This window comes from Oncorhynchus clarkii, unplaced genomic scaffold (assembly GCF_045791955.1).
Source record: "Oncorhynchus clarkii lewisi isolate Uvic-CL-2024 unplaced genomic scaffold, UVic_Ocla_1.0 unplaced_contig_3045_pilon_pilon, whole genome shotgun sequence".
Taxonomy (NCBI): Eukaryota; Metazoa; Chordata; class Actinopteri; order Salmoniformes; family Salmonidae; genus Oncorhynchus; species Oncorhynchus clarkii.
The window spans coordinates 18,760-36,957 of NW_027258780.1; the positions used below are offsets into that span (position 1 = coordinate 18,760).

The 18,198-nt window shown below is 48.4% G+C and overlaps 1 protein-coding gene across 1 annotated transcript; it reads right to left on the reverse strand.

Annotated features, from left to right (window-relative positions):
* Positions 1-748: 748 nt before the first annotated feature.
* LOC139398533 (double-strand-break repair protein rad21 homolog A-like) lies at positions 749-17,162 on the reverse strand. Its single transcript, XM_071144481.1, has 14 exons — positions 17,026-17,162; positions 16,064-16,253; positions 15,364-15,493; positions 15,023-15,122; positions 14,575-14,681; positions 12,641-12,835; positions 11,830-11,952; positions 11,156-11,281; positions 9,130-9,353; positions 8,231-8,381; positions 6,065-6,198; positions 4,946-5,128; positions 2,246-2,326; positions 749-1,865 (listed from the first exon to the last, which is right to left on the reverse strand). Exons 2-14 carry the CDS (start codon positions 16,205-16,207, stop codon positions 1,674-1,676), a joined length of 1,890 nt encoding a protein of 629 aa, XP_071000582.1. The 5' UTR covers positions 16,208-16,253; positions 17,026-17,162; the 3' UTR covers positions 749-1,673.
* Positions 17,163-18,198: the final 1,036 nt, after the last annotated feature.

Here is an 18,198-nt window from a genome sequence, read left to right on the forward strand (position 1 = left end):
GGGATACCTCGAGATTTTGGCAATGAAGTCCTTTATCTTCTTCCCCACAGTCAGATTAACTCGTGGATACCATTTTTTATGTCTCAGACTGTGTCCAGAATGAAGGAAGCATGCTAGCTGTTCCCATAGACTTCCATTCAATGCGCTAACGCTAGTTAGCAACTTTCCTTTTTTTTCTTTAAATTGAGCACGGGACAAATCCATTTTGATTTGATTTCAAACTGCAGACATAAAAATGATATCCACGAATTCATTGGACTCTGAGGAAGTATGTAAAAAGGTTTCATTGCCAAAATATTTAAGCATCCCTTTAAGTTAGCCTCAACTTGTCAAGTCAGTTATTTTAAGTCCACATTTCTCTAAAATATTAAATCATTTCAAGTCATTTTGAACAGTCCGCTGGGCCAAGTCATTTTGAACAGTCAGCTGGGCCAAGTCATTTTGAACAGTCCGCTGGGCCAAGTCATTTTGAACAGTCAGCTGGGCCAAGTCATTTTGAACAGTCAGCTGGACCAAGTCATTTTGAACAGTCAGCTGGGCCAAGTCATTTTGAACAGTCAGCTGGACCAAGCCATTTTGAACAGCTGGACCAAGTCATTTTGAACAGTCCGCTGGGCCAAGTCATTTTGAACAGTCAGCTGGACCAAGTCATTTTGAACAGTCAGCTGGGCCAAGTCATTGATCTTGCTTTCGGGAACAGATGCTTGATGTCATTTCACCAGACTGAACGGTTCAGAGTGTGTAAACCAAGTAATTAAAACACTTTTATTTCAAATTCTTTACAGAAGTATCACAACAGCTAGTTAACCATAAGACTTAAAAACATGGGATCGTCAACTTTCATTGAAACATGTACAAGCGTCTAGTTTCTTTATGCAACAACAACAACAAAATAGCCGTGGAGGTACAAAACGCAACGGGAATAAATGGGCATTATTATACACCTAAACAATACAATTCAATGCTAGTCGTAATATAGCCAATTTATCAACAGAAATAACCTGTAAAAACAAAAAAAAATGATTTTTTTTTTTTTTTAATATGAAAACCAGGATTTTATGTCAAGTGCAATTAGGAAGAACTCGAGGTGAAGAGCACTTATTCCATTTCTCTCATGATATAACAGTGCCTGTAAACAGCATGTATGTAAGCATACAAGACAAATGTTCTTACACAATTTTTTTTGGGGGGAATTCTTGATTGGAGACTAAAATTTGATGAATCTTTTGATGAATTTGACCGTTACAGAGCAGTGGGACATGTATTGTTCCAACACCCCCCCCCCCCCCCCCCACCCCCCACCCCCCCAAAACAAACAACTAGTGTGGTCGGAAAGCTTTACAAAATGAAAAAAAAAAGGAACTTGACAGGAAATATAAATATACTGGATAAATGCATTTCTCACTTAAAAAAAACAACAATACTGCATGATTCAGTTGGTGGTAGATACAGTACAATCCTTTTCAAAGTTAGCATTTAGGACCCCCCCCCCCCCCCCAACAAAAAAATGGCAAAAAAAAACCTAAAACATACATAAAAATAGTGAAAAAGACATTTCCAAATGGCACCATATTCCCTATATAGTGCACTACTTTTGCCCAGAACCCTAGGAGGCTCTGGTCAAAAGTAGGGCGCTGTATAGGAACCAGTGCCATTTGGACCTCAGGCAGTGTCTAAACCAGGTGGAATCTTGGTCCGGCTGTAGCGACGATGTCACTGTAAGGCTCGGTCTGGTTGAGCTCGATGGCCTGCTGTTTCTTCAGGACCAGGAAACTGTAGAACTTGGCGGCCGCCTGCTTCTTGTTGTTGTCTCGGCACAGCTCCAACAAGCTGACCTGCTCGGCTCCCGTCTTGGCCATGACTCGCTGTAGAGAGGAGAGAACAGAGAGACCGTCACCTTACTGATCAATGGTCTGTTCAACCAGATAACAGACCGACCCAGGAGGTCGTCCAACCAGCTAGACAACAGACCGACCAGATATCATCAGATGTAGACATCAGATATCATCAGATATCATCAGATGTAGACATCAGCTATCATCAGATGTAGACATCAGCTATCATCAGATGTAGACATCAGCTATCATCAGATGTAGACATCCGATATTCTCCAACGACCTGTTTTCCAGTACAGCAATTTTCCACATGGAAATGTAATATTCTGTACCTCTAATTTCCAACAGAACATTAGCATAGTTTGTTTGTTTGTTTACTTGAAGAAGTGAACAACAAGAGGTTTGTTTACCTGAAGGCCATGCAGCATCTGCTGGGTCCTCTTGTTCCACCTCTTCTCCTCCTGGTCCTGAGTTGGATCACCCTCCTCCTCCTGAAAACACACACACACTCTCTCTGAAAACGTGCAGGACCTCAAGGTGGCTGGACACAGTCCATTCATCTCCAAAGGTATCATAGATGTGTATAACGCACAAATGGAACTTTTCCATCAGGCCAGTTGAGGTCACATTGTTGACGTGTTTATCAAGCTACGGTTCAAGTTGACCCCAAGTGTGACGACATAAAAAAATATAAACATTCTTTACACATCTTCTGATCTTAACTTCTAATCAGTTATGTCACTCCATCTCCCCCCAGTCTCTATCCCCCCAGGTCTCTACCCCCCTCCCCAACCCCCCAGGTCTCTACCCCCCCAGTCTCTACCATCCAGGTGTCTACCCCCCCAGTCTCTACCCTCCTCCCCAACCCCCCCAGGTCTCTACCCACCCCCCCAGTCTCTACCCTCCTCCCCAACCTCCCAGGTCTCTACCCACCCCCCCAGTCTCTACCCTCCTCCCCAACCCCCCAGGTCTCTACCCACCCCCCCAGTCTCTACCCTCCTCCCCAACCCCCCAGGTCTCCACCCTCCTCCCCAGTCTCCACCCTCCTCCCCAACCCACCCAGGTCTCTACCCTCCTCCTCAACCCCCCCAGGTCTCTACCCTCCTCCCCAGTCTCCACCCTAACCCCCCAGGTCTCCACCCTCCTCCCCAACCCCCTAGGGGTCTACCCTCCTCCCCAGGTCTCCACCCTCCTCCCCAACCCCCCAGGTCTCCACCCTCCTCCCCAACCCCCCAGGTCTCTACCCTCCTCCCCAACCCCCCAGGTCTCTACCCTCCTCCCCAGGTCTCTACCCTCCTCCCCAGGTCTCTACCCTCCTCCCCAGGTCTCTACCCTCCTCACCAGGTCTCTACCCTCCTCACCAGGTCTCTACCCTCCTCACCAGGTCTCTACCCACCCCACCAACCCCCCAGGTCTCTACCCACCCCACCAACCCCCCAGGTCTCTACCCACCCCCAGGTCTCTACCCTCCTCCCCAACACCCCAGGTCTCTACCCCCAACCCCACAGGTCTCTACACTCCTCCCCAACCCCCCAGGTCTCTACCCTCCTCCCCAACCCCCCAGGTCTCTACCCTCCACCCCAGGTCTCTACCCTCCTCCCCAACACCCCAGGTCTCTACCCCCAACCCCACAGGTCTCTACCCTCCTCCCCAACCCCACAGGTCTCTACCCCCCCCCCCCCCAGGTCTCTACCCTCCTCCCCCCAGGTCTCTACCCTCCTCCCCAACCCCTCAGGTCTCTACCCCCCACCCCCCAGGTCTCTACCCTCCTCCCCAACCCCCCAGGTCTCTACCCTCCTCCCCACCCCCCCAGGTCTCTACCCACCCCAACAACCCCCAAGGTCTCTACCCACCCCCAGGTCTCTACCCTCCTCCCCAACCCCTCAGGTCTCTACCCTCCTCCCCAACCCCCCAGGTCGCTACCCTCCTCCCCAACCCCCCAGGTCTCTACCCTCCTCCCCAACCCCCCAGGTCTCTACCCTCCTCCCCAACCCCCCAGGTCTCTACCCTCCTCCCCAACCCCCCAGGTCTCTACCCACCCCAACAACCCCCAAGGTCTCTACCCACCCCCAGGTCTCTACCCTCCTCCCCAACCCCTCAGGTCTCTACCCCCCACCCCCCAGGTCTCTACTCTCCTCCCCAACCCCCCAGGTCTCTACCCTTCTCTACCCTCCTCCCCAGGTCTCTACCCTCCTCCCCAGGTCTCTACCCGCCTCCCCAGGTCTCTACCCTCCGCCCCAGGTCTCTACCCGCCTCCCCAACCCCCCAGGTCTCTACCCACCCCACCAACCCCCCAGGTCTCTACCCACCCCCAGGTCTCTACCCTCCTCCCCAACACCCTAGGTCTCCACCCTCCTCCCCAACCCCCCAGGTCTCTACCCTTCTCTACCCTCCTCCCCAGGTCTCTACCCTCCTCCCCAGGTCTCTACCCTCCGCCCCAGGTCTCTACCCTCCGCCCCAGGTCTCTACCCGCCTCCCCAGGTCTCTACCCGCCTCCCCAGGTCTCTACCCTCCTCCCCAACCCCCCAGGTCTCTACCCACCCCACCAACCCCCCAGGTCTCTACCCTCCTCCCCAACCCCCCAGGTCTCTACCCTGCTCCCCAACCCCCCAGGTCTCTACCCTGCTCCCCAACCCCCCAGGTCTCTACCCACCCCCAGGTCTCTACACTCCTCCCCAACCCCCCAGGTCTCTACCCACCCCACCAACCCCCCAGGTCTCTACCCTCCTCCCCAACCCCTCAGGTCTCTACCCCCCACCCCCCAGGTCTCTACCCCCCACCCCCCAGGTCTCTACCCTCCACCCCCCAGGTCTCTACCCTCCACCCCCCAGGTCTCTACCCTCCACCCCCCCAGGTCTCTACCCTCCTCCCCAACCCCCCCAGGTCTCTACCCTCCTCCCCAACCCCCCCAGGTCTCTACCCTCCTCCCCAACCCCCCCAGGTCTCTACCCTCCTCCCCAACCCCCCAGGTCTCTACCCACCCCAACAACCCCCAAGGTCTCTACCCTCCTCCCCAACCCCCCAGGTCTCCACCCTCCTCCCCACCCCCCCAAGTCTCCTCCCCACCCCCCCGTATAAACCCTCCCTGATGGTAAGTTGCCACCACTCACCTCCTCATCACTGTCATCCTTGTCCTTCTTCTCCTTGTCCAGCAGGTCCAGCTCAGGCACCAGCTGTGTGAGGTTGAGGCTCTCCTCTGGGGGCAGGTCTACCTGGGCCATGGAGAGGACCGACTGATCAGCCTGAGCTAACGAGAGGACTGAGAGATCAGCCTGAGGCTCCTGGGCTCCCATCTAAAAGGACGAGACGAGAGAGGGTTGTTGGATACACACACCAGAACAAGTCAGAGGGAAGACAAAACATCAACCATTTCATTACTGGTTGTTGAATACCTTTATTTACACCTTGCTGTCATTACTGGTTGTTGACACCCTGCTGTCATTACTGGTTGTTGTATACCTTTATTTACACCTTTCTGTCATTACTGGTTGTTGACACCCTGCTGTCATTACTGGTTGTTGAATACCTTTATTTACACCTTTCTGTCATTACTGGTTGTTGACACCTTGCCGTCATTACTGGTTGTTGACACCTTGCCGTCATTACTGGTTGTTGACACCCTGCTGTCATTACTGGTTGTTGAATACCTTTATTTACACCTTGCTGTCATTACTGGTTGTTGTATACCTTTATTTACACCTTTCTGTCATTACTGGTTGTTGACACCTTGCTGTCATTACTGGTTGTTGACACCTTGCTGTCATTACTGGTTGTTGACACCTTGCTGTCATTACTGGTTGTTGACACCTTGCCGTCATTACTGGTTGTTGACACCTTGCTGTCATTACTGGTTGTTGACACCTTGCCGTCATTACTGGTTGTTGACACCTTGCCGTCATTACTGGTTGTTGACACCTTGCCGTCATTACTGGTTGTTGACACCCTGCTGTCATTACTGGTTGTTGTATACCTTTATTTACACCTTGCTGTCATTACTGGTTGTTGACACCTTGCTGTCATTACTGGGGGGGGGTTTACGCACATCGTTTAACATTATGTCAATTTAGCAGATGCTCTGATTCAGAGACTTTACTAGGTGCATCTGACTACAGTAGGTAAGACAACTAGTCACAGGAAATGGACAAAACATGAATGATTCCATTGGTGGCTGGTTGGGGGGGGGGGGGGGCTGATACCCCAGTCTCCTGAATGAAAGCAGCAGTACTCACAGGCAGGCCAGCCTCCTTGTGTTTGAGTCCGGGTGGGGTGGACGGTGGTGGCATGACAGTCTCATCCAGGGTGGTCCTACTTCCCTCCATGGCTGAGGCCTGCAGCATACTGGGTTCCTCCATGATGGTCTGGTCTGAGGAGAGAGAGACACAGGGTTGGTTTGATAATGACAGGTCTGGTCTGAGGAGAGAGAGACACAGGGTTGGTTTGATAATGACAGGTCTGGTCTGAGAGAGAGAGCGAGAGAGAGAGAGACACAGGGTTGGTTTGATAATGACAGGTCTGGTCTGAGGAGAGAGAGAGAGACAGGGTTGGTTTGATAATGACAGGTCTGGTCTGGGAGAGTGAGAGAGAGAGAGACAGGGTTGGTTTGATAATGACAGGTCTGGTCTGAGGAGAGAGAGAGAGAGAGAGAGAGAGACACACAGGGTTGGTTTGATAATGACAGGTCTGGTCTGAGGAGAGAGAGAGAGAGACACAGGGTTGGTTTGATAATGACAGGTCTGGTCTGAGGAGAGAGAGAGACAGGGTTGGTTTGATAATGACAAGCCTGGTATGAGGAGAGAGAGAGAAAGACACGGTTGGTTTGATAATGACAGGTCTGGTCTGAGGAGAGAGAGAGACAGGGTTGGTTTGATAATGACAAGCCTGGTATGAGGAGAGAGAGCGAAAGACAGGGTTGGTTTGATAATGACAGGTCTGGTCTGAGGAGAGAGAGAGAGAGACAGGGTTGGTTTGATAATGACAGGTCTGGTCTGAGGAGAGAGAGAGACACACAGGGTTGGTTTGATAATGACAGGTCTGGTCTGAGGAGAGAGAGAGAGAGAGACACAGGGTTGGTTTGATAATGACAGGTCTGGTCTGGTCTGAGAGAGAGAGACAGGGTTGGTTTGATAATGACAGGTCTGGTCTGAGGAGAGAGAGAGACACAGGGTTGGTTTGATAATGACAGGTCTGGTCTGGTCTGAGAGAGAGAGACAGGGTTGGTTTGATAATGACAGGTCTGGTCTGAGAGAGAGAGACAGGGTTGGTTTGATAATGACAGGTCTGGTCTGAGGAGAGAGACACAGGGTTGGTTTGATAATGACAGGTCTGGTCTGAGAGAGAGAGACAGGGTTGGTTTGATAATGACAGGTCTGGTCTGAGGAGAGAGACGGAGAAAACCTTCTCTAGGGTTAGTATATGAGGGGTGAGACAGGGAGAAAACCTCCTCTGGGGTTAGTATATGAGGGGTGAGACAGCCTCCTCTCTGGGGTTAGTATATGAGGGATGGGACAGCCTCCTCTCTGGGGTTAGTATATGAGGGATGGGACAGCCTCCTCTCTGGGGTTAGTATATGAGGGGTGAGACAGGGAGACAGCCTCCTCTCTGGGGTTGGTATATGAGGGGTGAGACAGGGAGAAAGCCTCCTCTCTGGGGTTAGTATATGAGGGGTGGGACAACCTCCTCTCTGGGGTTAGTATATGAGGGGTGAGACAGCCTCCTCTCTGGGGTTAGTATATGAGGGGTGGGACAGCCTCCTCTCTGGGGTTAGTATATGAGGGGTGAGACAGCCTCCTCTCTGGGGTTAGTATATGAGGGGTGGGACAGCCTCCTCTCTGGGGTTAGTATATGAGGGGTGAGACAGCCTCCTCTCTGGGGTTAGTATATGAGGGGTGAGACAGCCTCCTCTCTGGGGTTAGTATATGAGGGGTGAGACAGCCTCCTCTCTGGGGTTAGTATATGAGGGGTGAGACAGCCTCCTCTCTGGGGTTAGTATATGAGGGGTGAGACAGCCTCCTCTCTGGGGTTAGTATATGAGGGGTGAGACAGGGAGAAAGCCTGCTCTGGGGTTAGTATATGAGGGGTGGGACAGCCTCCTCTCTGGGGTTAGTATATGAGGGGTGAGACAGCCTCCTCTCTGGGGTTAGTATATGAGGGGTGGGACAGCCTCCTCTCTGGGGTTAGTATATGAGGGATGGGACAGCCTCCTCTCTGGGGTTAGTATATGAGGGGTGGGACAGCCTCCTCTCTGGGGTTAGTATATGAGGGGTGAGACAGCCTCCTCTCTGGGGTTAGTATATGAGGGGTGAGACAGCCTCCTCTCTGGGGTTAGTATATGAGGGGTGAGACAGCCTCCTCTCTGGGGTTAGTATATCAGGGGTGGGAGGCTGAAGGAAACTTACCAATAACGTCCCTGCCAGACACAGCCTCCTCTCTGGGCACCTCGGGGTTCTCCAGGTCCTTCAGGAACTCATCCAGACTATCAGCCTCTCCTCCCTTCCTCCTCTTCCTCATCTCATCGGGCACCAGAGGAGTCAGGCAGCGCGTGAACATCTGACAACACAGGACATATTTCAGTTAAAACCCATTCAACTTCAGGTGTCCCAGAGGGACAGTTAATGAGATCTCCGACACGTTCACCCCCTCCAGACTAAAGCTGCGTGCCCACCCCCTCCAGACTAAAGCTGCGTGCTCACCCCCTCCAGACTAAAGCTGCGTGCTCCCCCCCTCCAGACTAAAGCTGCGTGCTCACCCCCTGAGGACTAAAGCTGCGTGCTCACCCCCTCCAGACTAAAGCTGCGTGCCCACCCCCTCCAGACTAAAGCTGCGTGCCCACCCCCTCCAGACTAAAGCTGCGTGCCCACCCCCTCCAGACTAAAGCTGCGTGTCCACCCCCTCCAGACTAAAGCTGCGTGTCCACCCCCTCCAGACTAAAGCTGCGTGTCCACCCCCTCCAGACTAAAGCTGCGTGTCCACCCCCTCCAGACTAAAGCTGCGTGTCCACCCCCTCCAGACTAAAGCTGCGTGTCCACCCCCTCCAGACTATAGCTGCGTGTCCACCCCCTCCAGACAAGCTGATTCAGAAGTCTAGACTCGTCTATATCTAGTGAGATACAAGCTGAAAGGTAAATGGTTTCATGCATCTTAGTCGGTAACTGCAACTTCAAAAGGCCATTGTTCACGTCTGTGTGTGTGTGTGTGTGTTCACGTCTGTGTGTGTGTTCACGTCTGTGTGTGTGTGTGTGCACGTCTGTGTGTGTGTGTGTGCACGTCTGTGTCTTGATCTCCTCCTGTCTCTTACCTTCAGCAGTTTGCTGTTCCAGAGCGGCTGTGCGGGGAGAGAGAAGAGTTTCTCCACTCCTCCGGTCTCTTTCCACATCATCAGCTTCTTGGTGGGAGGGGCCAGGTCCAACGTGGTCACGATGTCCGAGTAGTCGCTGAGCTGGGCGCGGATCGACTTACTGTCCAGCTCCTTCAGGTTGTCGACAATCAGCTTCCTCTTCCTCTTCGCCTTGGTCTCTTTCACTGGACAGAGAAGTGTGGATGTCATTCTCTGACACTAGACAGAAGTGTGGATGTCATTCTCGTTCACTAGACAGAAGTGTGGATGTCATTTTCCCACAAAAACCCCTATTTCTTTAACATTAGTTTTGTTTCGCCACAGAGCGAGACGTTTGATAGGTTAGCTGAAACGTTGGCAGAATAAAGAAGGTGATTCTTCGCCAGCAGGGGGCAGGTGTTTATTTCCGGGTTTCGTACGCAGACTGGAGTCATTCTAAGAAAAAGAGATTCTTCAAAAGCTCAAGTCCCCGTGGTGTCAATGTTCAACAATATCAATCAACTCTGTGGCGGCATTTCATTCCAGAGGCAACTCAAGTTATTCTCTTAGTTCCAGACAAGCGGAGACAACTCAAGTTATTCTCTTAGTTCCCGACAAGCGGAGACAACTCAAGTTATTCTCTTAGTTCCAGACAAGCGGAGACAACTCAAGTTATTCTCTTAGTTCCCGACAAGCTGAGACAACTGAAGTGTTTTTCATTGTGTTTTTACAGAACTAGAGATTAAAAGTTCCCAACACCGCTTTGCTGGGAAGAAGGATTTGTTTGCATATTTTTGATACTGAAATGTAAATCGGATATTCAACCAAAACCTAATATTAAATAAAGGGAACCAGAGTTTAGAAATAAATAAAATATATATATATTTTTTTACACTAACAAAGTTATTCAACACCCAATTCCCCAGTGAAAAAGTAATTGCCTCCTTTACAACTCAATAAAACTTCAAATTTGAACCCTTTTCAACCAAACACTGCATTCCACAGTAAGAAACGTATACCAACAGTCAAGCGTGGTGGTGGTAGTGTGATGATTTTGGGGAGGCTTTGCTGCCTCAGGACCTGGACGACTTGCCTTAATAGAAAGAACCATGAATTAATTATCCTCCGTACCAGAGAGTTCTAGAATGTCTCTGTACCAGAGAGTTCTAGAATGTCACTGTACCAGAGAGTTCTAAAATGTCACTGTACCAGAGAGTTCTAGAATGTCACTGTACCAGAGAGTTCTAGAATGTCACTGTACCAGAGAGTTCTAGAATGTCACTGTACCAGAGAGTTCTAGAATGTCACTGTACCAGAGAGTTCTAGAATGTCACTGTACCAGAGTTCTAGAATGTCACTGTACCAGAGAGTTCTAGAATGTCACTGTACCAGAGAGTTCTAGAATGTCACTGTACCAGAGAGTTCTAGAATGTCACTGTACCAGAGAGTTCTAGAATGTCAGGCCATCCGTCTGTGAGTTGATTTGACGTTTTGGAATGGCCTCGTCACAGTCCAGACCTAATCCCAATTTGAGAAGTTGTGGCAGGACTTGAAACGAGCAGTTCCATGATTGAAAATCCACAAATGTGGCTTAGTTAAAGGGGTTCTGCATGGAAGAACGGGCCAGAATTACTCCACAGAGATGTGAGAGACTGATCAACAACCACAGGAAGTCATTGCTGCTAAAAAGGTGGCACAACCAGTTAGAGTGTAAGAGGGGGGGAATGACCTTTATTGCATAAATGTGTTATTAATAAAATAAGTATACCCTTTCCTTGTTATTTGTGAACTCAGGTTCCCCTTCATCTAATATTTCGTTTTGGTTGAAGATCTGATAATTCAGTATCAGAAATATGCACACAAAAATAATTTTTAATTTTTAAAAATCAGAAAAGGGGGCAAATACTTTTTCACAGCGTTGTATTTATAGCAGATTTACATTTTAACAGTCAATGAAAGTGTTTCTGGTTGTGTCTCTACACTATTCTGACAGAGTCGAGCTGCTCACCAGTGATGTCGATAGGCTCCAAGGCAAAAGCCTCCTCCTCATTGTGGACCAGAGTGGTCTGTTCCGTCTGGTCCTGCATGGCCGGCAGGGGCTCGACTGGGCCGGAGTCGGGACTGTCTGGACCCGCTGTGGGACAACAACACATCTTAATGCACACAGGAGGAGTGATGACAGCAGTAATTCTCTTCTAGGTCGTTTTAACGGTGTCATGGTTAAATCAATAATAACAAGCTTCTAGGTCATTTTAATGGTGTCATGGTTAAGTCGATAATAAGAAGTTTCTAGGTCGTTTTAATGGTGTCAAGGTTAAGTCGACAATAACAAGCTTCTAGGTCGTTTTAATGGTGAATTGTTATCGATTAACCAAACACACAAGCTTGTGATCCGGGTAGTGTTCAGTAGGGAGAAAACGTTTGAGAAACAGGGAGGTTACAACCTGAACTTGTCAAATGAGAACACAGGTGTTTTGTTTTTCTGCTGGGAAACGTATTTGCTACGGTACGCCCTAATGAACAACACACTGACACGTTATCCCAGAAAGAGAGACAGATCAACAGATTTTAAAATGACCACATCGGTCTGGGTAATGAACAACACACTGACACGTTATCCCAGAAAGAGAGAAAGATCAACAGGTTTTAAAATGACCACATCGGTCTGGGTAATGAACGCACGTGACTGTAGGTTGTCGAAGTCGTCCTCATCGTCTCCATGGTCTGGGGGAATCACGCTCTCTGTGATGGCTGGAGGGTCGTCAAATATACCACCCCCATCCTCCTGGGACAGTAGTTTATCCACTGGACAAACGAGACAACACACGGTTCAGGCTCCGGGACAAACCATTTGGGGGGGGGGTGTGTGTGACTGCCGTCATCACATCACTCTGAATTTAGAATAGTACTATATTAATCCTTCACACAAACACACAGCTTAGAGCAGAGACAGTCAACACTATGGGGCGGTATCCCAGCATTCCCCTCCCTCCCTAAGAACACAGAGACAGTCAACACTATGGGGCGGTATCCCAGCATTCCCCTCCCTCCCTAAGAGCACAGAGACAGTCAACACTATGGGGCGGTATCCCAGCATTCCCCTCCCTCCCTAAGAACACAGAGACAGTCAACACTATGGGGTGGTATCCCAGCATTCCCCTCCCTCCCTACCCAACATTCCCCTCCCTAAGAGCACAGATACAGTCAACACTATGGGGCGGTATCCCAGCATTCCCCTCCCTCCCTAAGAGCACAGAGACAGTCAACACTAAGAGCGGTTTCCCAGCATCCCCCCCCCCACCTCCTAACACCCCCCAGCATTCCCCCCCTCCTCCTACCCAGCATCACCCCCCCAGCATTCCCCTCCCTACCCAGCATCCCCCTCCCTCCCTACCCTACCCCGCCAGCACCCCCCCCCTACCCTACCCCGCCAGCACCCCCTCCCTACCCAGCATTCCCCTCCCTCCCAGCATCCCCCCCCCCCCCTCCCTACCCAGCATTCCTCCTTCGTTGTTCTCCATGGTGTCTCCAAAGTCATCGTACTCCAGGTGGTTGGACTTGTCCGGCAGGTGAGCAGGCCCAGGCTCTGCCTCCAGCAGCAGATTGGAGGCTGTCGCTCCATGGATGATGTCCTCTTCAAAGCCTCCCTCTACCCTCATCATCTCACGGTCATCCATGCCAAAGTCAGCTGGGAGCGCGGGAGGGACACAGAGGGTTGTTACAATTACATGGAAAGCCAATGGCAAAGAGATGGGATGTAAGGTAATATTCATGAGAAGGTCTGATTCTAACTCACCTAAGTAATCTAGTTAGCATTATGAGAATGTCAACAGCTAAGTAACCTAGTTAGCATAATAAGAATATGTCTCCAGCTAGGTAATCTAGTTAGCATTGAGAATGTGTCTCCAGCTAAGTAATCTAGTTAGCATAATGAGAATATGTCTCCAGCTAGGTAACCTAGTTAGCATTATGAGAATGTGTCTCCAGCTAGGTAATCTAGTTAGCATTATGAGAATGTGTCTCCAGCTAGGTAATCTAGTTAGCATTATGAGAATGTGTCTCCAGCTAGGTAATCTAGTTAGCATTATGAGAATGTGTCTCCAGCTAAGTAATCTAGTTAGCATTATGAGAATGTGTCTCCAGCTAAGTAATCTAGTTAGCATTATGAGAATGTGTCTCCAGCTAAGTAATCTAGTTAGCATTATGAGAATATGTCTCCAGCTAAGTAATCTAGTTAGCATTATGAGAATGTGTCTCCAGCTAGGTAATCTAGTTATTCTCATTATGCTATGTCTCCAGCTAGGTAATCTAGTTAGCATTATGAGAATGTGTCTCCAGCTAGGTAATCTAGTTAGCATTATGAGAATATGTCTCCCGCTAGGTAATCTAGTTAGCATTATGAGAATGTCTCCCGCTAGGTAATCTAGTTAGCATTATGAGAATGTCTCCCGCTAGGTAATCTAGTTAGCATTATGAGAATGTCTCCCGCTAGGTAATCTAGTTAGCATTGAGAATGTGTCTCCAGCTAGGTAATCTAGTTAGCATTGAGAATGTATCTCCAGCTAGGTAATCTAGTTAGCATTATGAGAATGTGTCTCCAGCTAGGTAATCTAGTTAGCATTATGAGAATGTCTCCCGCTAGGTAACCTAGTTAGCATTATGAGAATGTCTCCCGCTAGGTAATCTAGTTAGCATTGAGAATGTATGACTTAGTTTTAGATTTGCATATTCATGAACCAGTTTGGTTTTTACAGGGGAAATGCAACGTTGTGTATTATGAACATGACTTGCTGTTGCATATTCAGTAGCGATCCAAAACCCGGGTAAAGAGATTCTCAGGTACTTTGTATACTTTTCAGCCAGTAGTTCTGAAAGTAGCACACGAGCCAAAAGCGGCCCACAAAAATTTGCATAATACATCACAAACGTGCTGATATGTGCACAACGTCGTTGCTCTCTCTCTCTCTCTCCCTCTGCTGTGTCCACTGGGCCGTTGAGCCCGCCCTGGATAACGCTGGGCAGGCCTCTGGCTAGCTGTCACTCAAATGGGAGGAGCTGAAGCTCATTGGCTAGAACTAAAATTGTTAGGGGGCTGGCCCACATGGGGGAGATGTAAGGTAAATTTGGCATGGCACAGTTTAAAAAAAAATAAAAACATTTAAAAGTTGCTTTGAAACTTGGGATTTCACAGCTAATTGAGGTATGAGTAATTCTGCTCATAGATTATGCAAAATGGGAGGAGCTGAAGCTCATTGGCTAGAACTGAAATTGCTAGGTGGCTGACTGGCCCACGTGGGGGAGATGTAAACTCCACATTGACATCAAGCCAAAGACGGGAGGTTAAATAAATATACACACTTTCTTGGTCGCCAAAAATACCGGAGCACGTCGAACAAAAGCCAGGAATATTGACAGACAGCTCCTTACCAAAGTCATTGTCCTGCATGAGGCTGAGGTTCCCCACCTCCTCCCTCATGGTGATCTCCTCCACTCTGCTCTGGTTCAGGGTGAACTGCTGGGCGACGTCTATGTCGCTGTGGAAACAACCGGAAGTGTCAACGTTTCAACTCAGTTCGTTATAGCGCTGCATAATCACCCGTTCCTTATGTCAGATAGCAGAGTACAATCTGTATTTGGTTAGGAAGGGACAGGGGTCTCCTAAAATTAGGAGAATACTTGTTAGGTGATTTGCATCCTCATTAGTTGCCTGTTACAAAAGCAACAGTCCTCTTCCTGGGAGGGCTGTGTAGGGTTGTATTGGGAGGGAACTTCCTCCATAGACACACATATACACACACATACATACACACACACACACACATACATACATACATACATATATACACACACACACACATATATATGTATGACTTACTCAAGGTCAGGTAAGGGTTGGTCAAAGTCGTGGAAATCCTCCGGCAGGGTGATAGCGTTGTAGGCAGCCTCTCTGTTCTCCTCTGGCAGATCCACCACACCTGGGGGGCAGCCAGACAGAGTGGTGAGCAAATAAACAAACACAAAAATCAGTAAGACTAGGATCACCAGCCGCTCAAACTTCTGATCTCTTCAAGTTTAGTCCTAGTCAAGTACCTGGTCTGAAAGCCACGTTGATTAACCTTATTCCTAGTCCCATAAGACCCTAGCTACATACCTGGTTTGAAAGCCATCTTGATTAAGTTTATTTCCTAGTCCCATAATAAGAGCCAAGCTACGCACCTGGTCTGAAAGCCATCTTGATCTTGATGAAGGCTTCATTACAGTCAGCCAGGAGGTACTTGGCCTTCCTGTTGTAGATCCTCACCACACCGAGCAGGAGGTGACCCGAGGTCCTCAGCGCCATCTTCACCTAGGGGGAGGAGACAGAACCATGGGTGTATTCAGTGTGGTGAAATGTTCTGAACGCTGTTGAAACAGAATGAAGAGAGACGATATGATTCCCTATTCTATCTGACAATCATTTCTGGTCTACAAGAATAGACTTCTAGTTTGAACGTTGCGTAATGTGCCCTCCTGAACAGGTCCCATGAATCACATCAGGGAGGGGACGTCATAGGTAACATTACATCATCATCGTCGGCTGAAGAACAGTCGACCGCAAGCATTACCCAGTAGCTGTGGTCACTACCAAGGTATGTTACTTGATGTGGGTAACATGCATGCATGCAACATGCTGCCTCAGTCAATCGGCCTGGTTCTAATCTGGTCACTACCTAGTTCCATCATTAGACCCATACCTACTTCTTCCACACGTAGATCTGAAACCATAGGATTGGTCAATGCGGAAATAAGGTTAGCCAATGAGACGTCTAATGAACGGCCAAGGGATGAGACTGACTTCTCAGACTGGGTCTTCATTGTGTAAGGGCATTCAACAGAGACATGAATCATGATATCTGCGAGCCAGGTCTCCGCTTACCTTGGGGCAGATAATGCTCTCCACACTGCTCTCTAGGTTACATTCAAACACATGAGCCTTGGTCAGCTTCTTGTCCCAGTGGGCCGCTAGCCAGATCTTGGCCAGAGGCCCACGTTTGGACAGGACAAAGTGGGCGTAGAACATTGCCCCGGTTGGTTGCTAGCTCTTGAAGAACCGGGGGTAAGAGCACCTGGAATAGAGAAAGACGTATTTGAAAGCTTTATGGTATGTGATGGTATGTGAAATAGCAACTTTCTCAAAATGTTTAGGTAGCTAAGCTTTTGGGAAGAAAATTCTACATGCAAAATAGACGGTAGTTGTAGCTAATATCAACTAATATCAACAAATGAAATGTGTAGTTTTGGATTGAAAATAAGACTCATTCACGACTCTTTTGACTTTTTGGATGATAGGAGACCAATAATCAGAAATATCTGCCTTGCAATCTAATAAATAACTTAAGGTAGCTAATTATTGTACTGGTTGAAACGGGATTTATATAGTTAGCAGCTCATATTCAAGTACTGGTGGACTTGCGAGTTAAAAGTTGTCCGGAAAAAAAAAATCTGCTACTTGGGGCTTTGATTGAACATGGCTAGGCTAGCATGCTAACCTGCTAGCTCACGTTAACTATTCAGTTAGCAAGAGAGCTAGTTAGCTAGCTTGAAATCCTAGCAACAATTTCGGAAAATATATCAAAGTAAACAAAATAAGAAGATAAGCATGATAATACATCATCATAACTGATCATAATAGTGGGATGCATCATTTCACGCTAACTAGCGACGGTGCTGAGCGTGCGTGCATTAACTGCAAACACTTTTTCCCCCCGGTAGCGGTTAGCAGGCGCGCTAGTTGGTAGGAGGGCCCCGGTACAGAAAGCATCGGCGTGCACGCTAATTTCTCATCACAAAACTCACAAATCATTTTTTTTTTCATAAAGTTAAATATATTTAACTTACCGATTGTACCCCCCCTTTCAAAATAAATATCAATGATTATGCAATTACTCCCAGCGATTGTCTCTTCCTGTTGTACTCATGAAAAGAGTCAAGATGGCGCCAGTAGACTTCCTCCCGCTCAGTGTCCTTTTAAAATCAGCAGGATGTTTACAGCCCGAAACATGGCGAAGGGAGGAGTCTGCTCGTGTTGACAGTCAGCTGCAAATGGCAAATGCATTGACCAATGAAAGCGGGCGAGATTGTTTAAATTCGATTATTGCAAAAATAAAATATGCAATCTGATTAATTCAAGTGTGTTTGTTGTGTACGAAATGGGCATGCACTATCTACTGTAAAATCGCTCTGGATAACAGACAAAAAAATGTATGTGTGTGAAAGATAGAGAAGGACGAGATGCTTTGCTCCTGAGCCAGACTTTAAAATGTACGGATTCGATTAGCCAAGGGGCACCAGTCTATGGCCCGTGACTTGAACGGGCAAAAGTAAATGTAATAAATGTTTATAAATTTCTCATGCGCCGACCGTGAAATGCTTATGTACAAGCCCTTTCCCAACAATGCAGGGTTAAAAAGTAAAAACAATGAGCAAAAAAGGTAACAGTAACACAATAAAATAACAATAATTAGACTATATACAAGGAGTACAGAGTCACGGTGCAGGGGTACCAGGTAGTAATGAGACTATATACAAGGAGTAGAGTCACTGTGCAGTGATACCAGGTAGTAATGAGACTATATACAAGGAGTACCAGTCACTGTGCAGGGGTACCAGGTAGTAATGAGACTATATACAAGGAGTACAGAGTCACTGTGCAGGGGTACCAGGTAGTAATGAGACTATATACAAGGAGTAGAGTCACGGTGCAGGGGTACCAGGTAGTAATGAGACTATATACAAGGAGTACCAGGACAGAGTCACTGTGCAGGGGTCTGAGGTAGTTGTGGAAATATGTACAACTAGGTAGGGGTAAAAGTGACTAGGCAATCAGGATAGATAATGAACAGAGTAGCAGCAGCATATGAGAGTGTGAAAGAGTGTCTATGTGAGGGTGTGTGTATGTGGCATCAATATGCGTGTGTGTGTGTGTGTGTGTGTGTGTGTGTTGGAGTGTCAGAGCGTGGCGCTTGCAACACCAGGGTTGTGGGTTCGATTCCTACCGAGGACAATTATAAA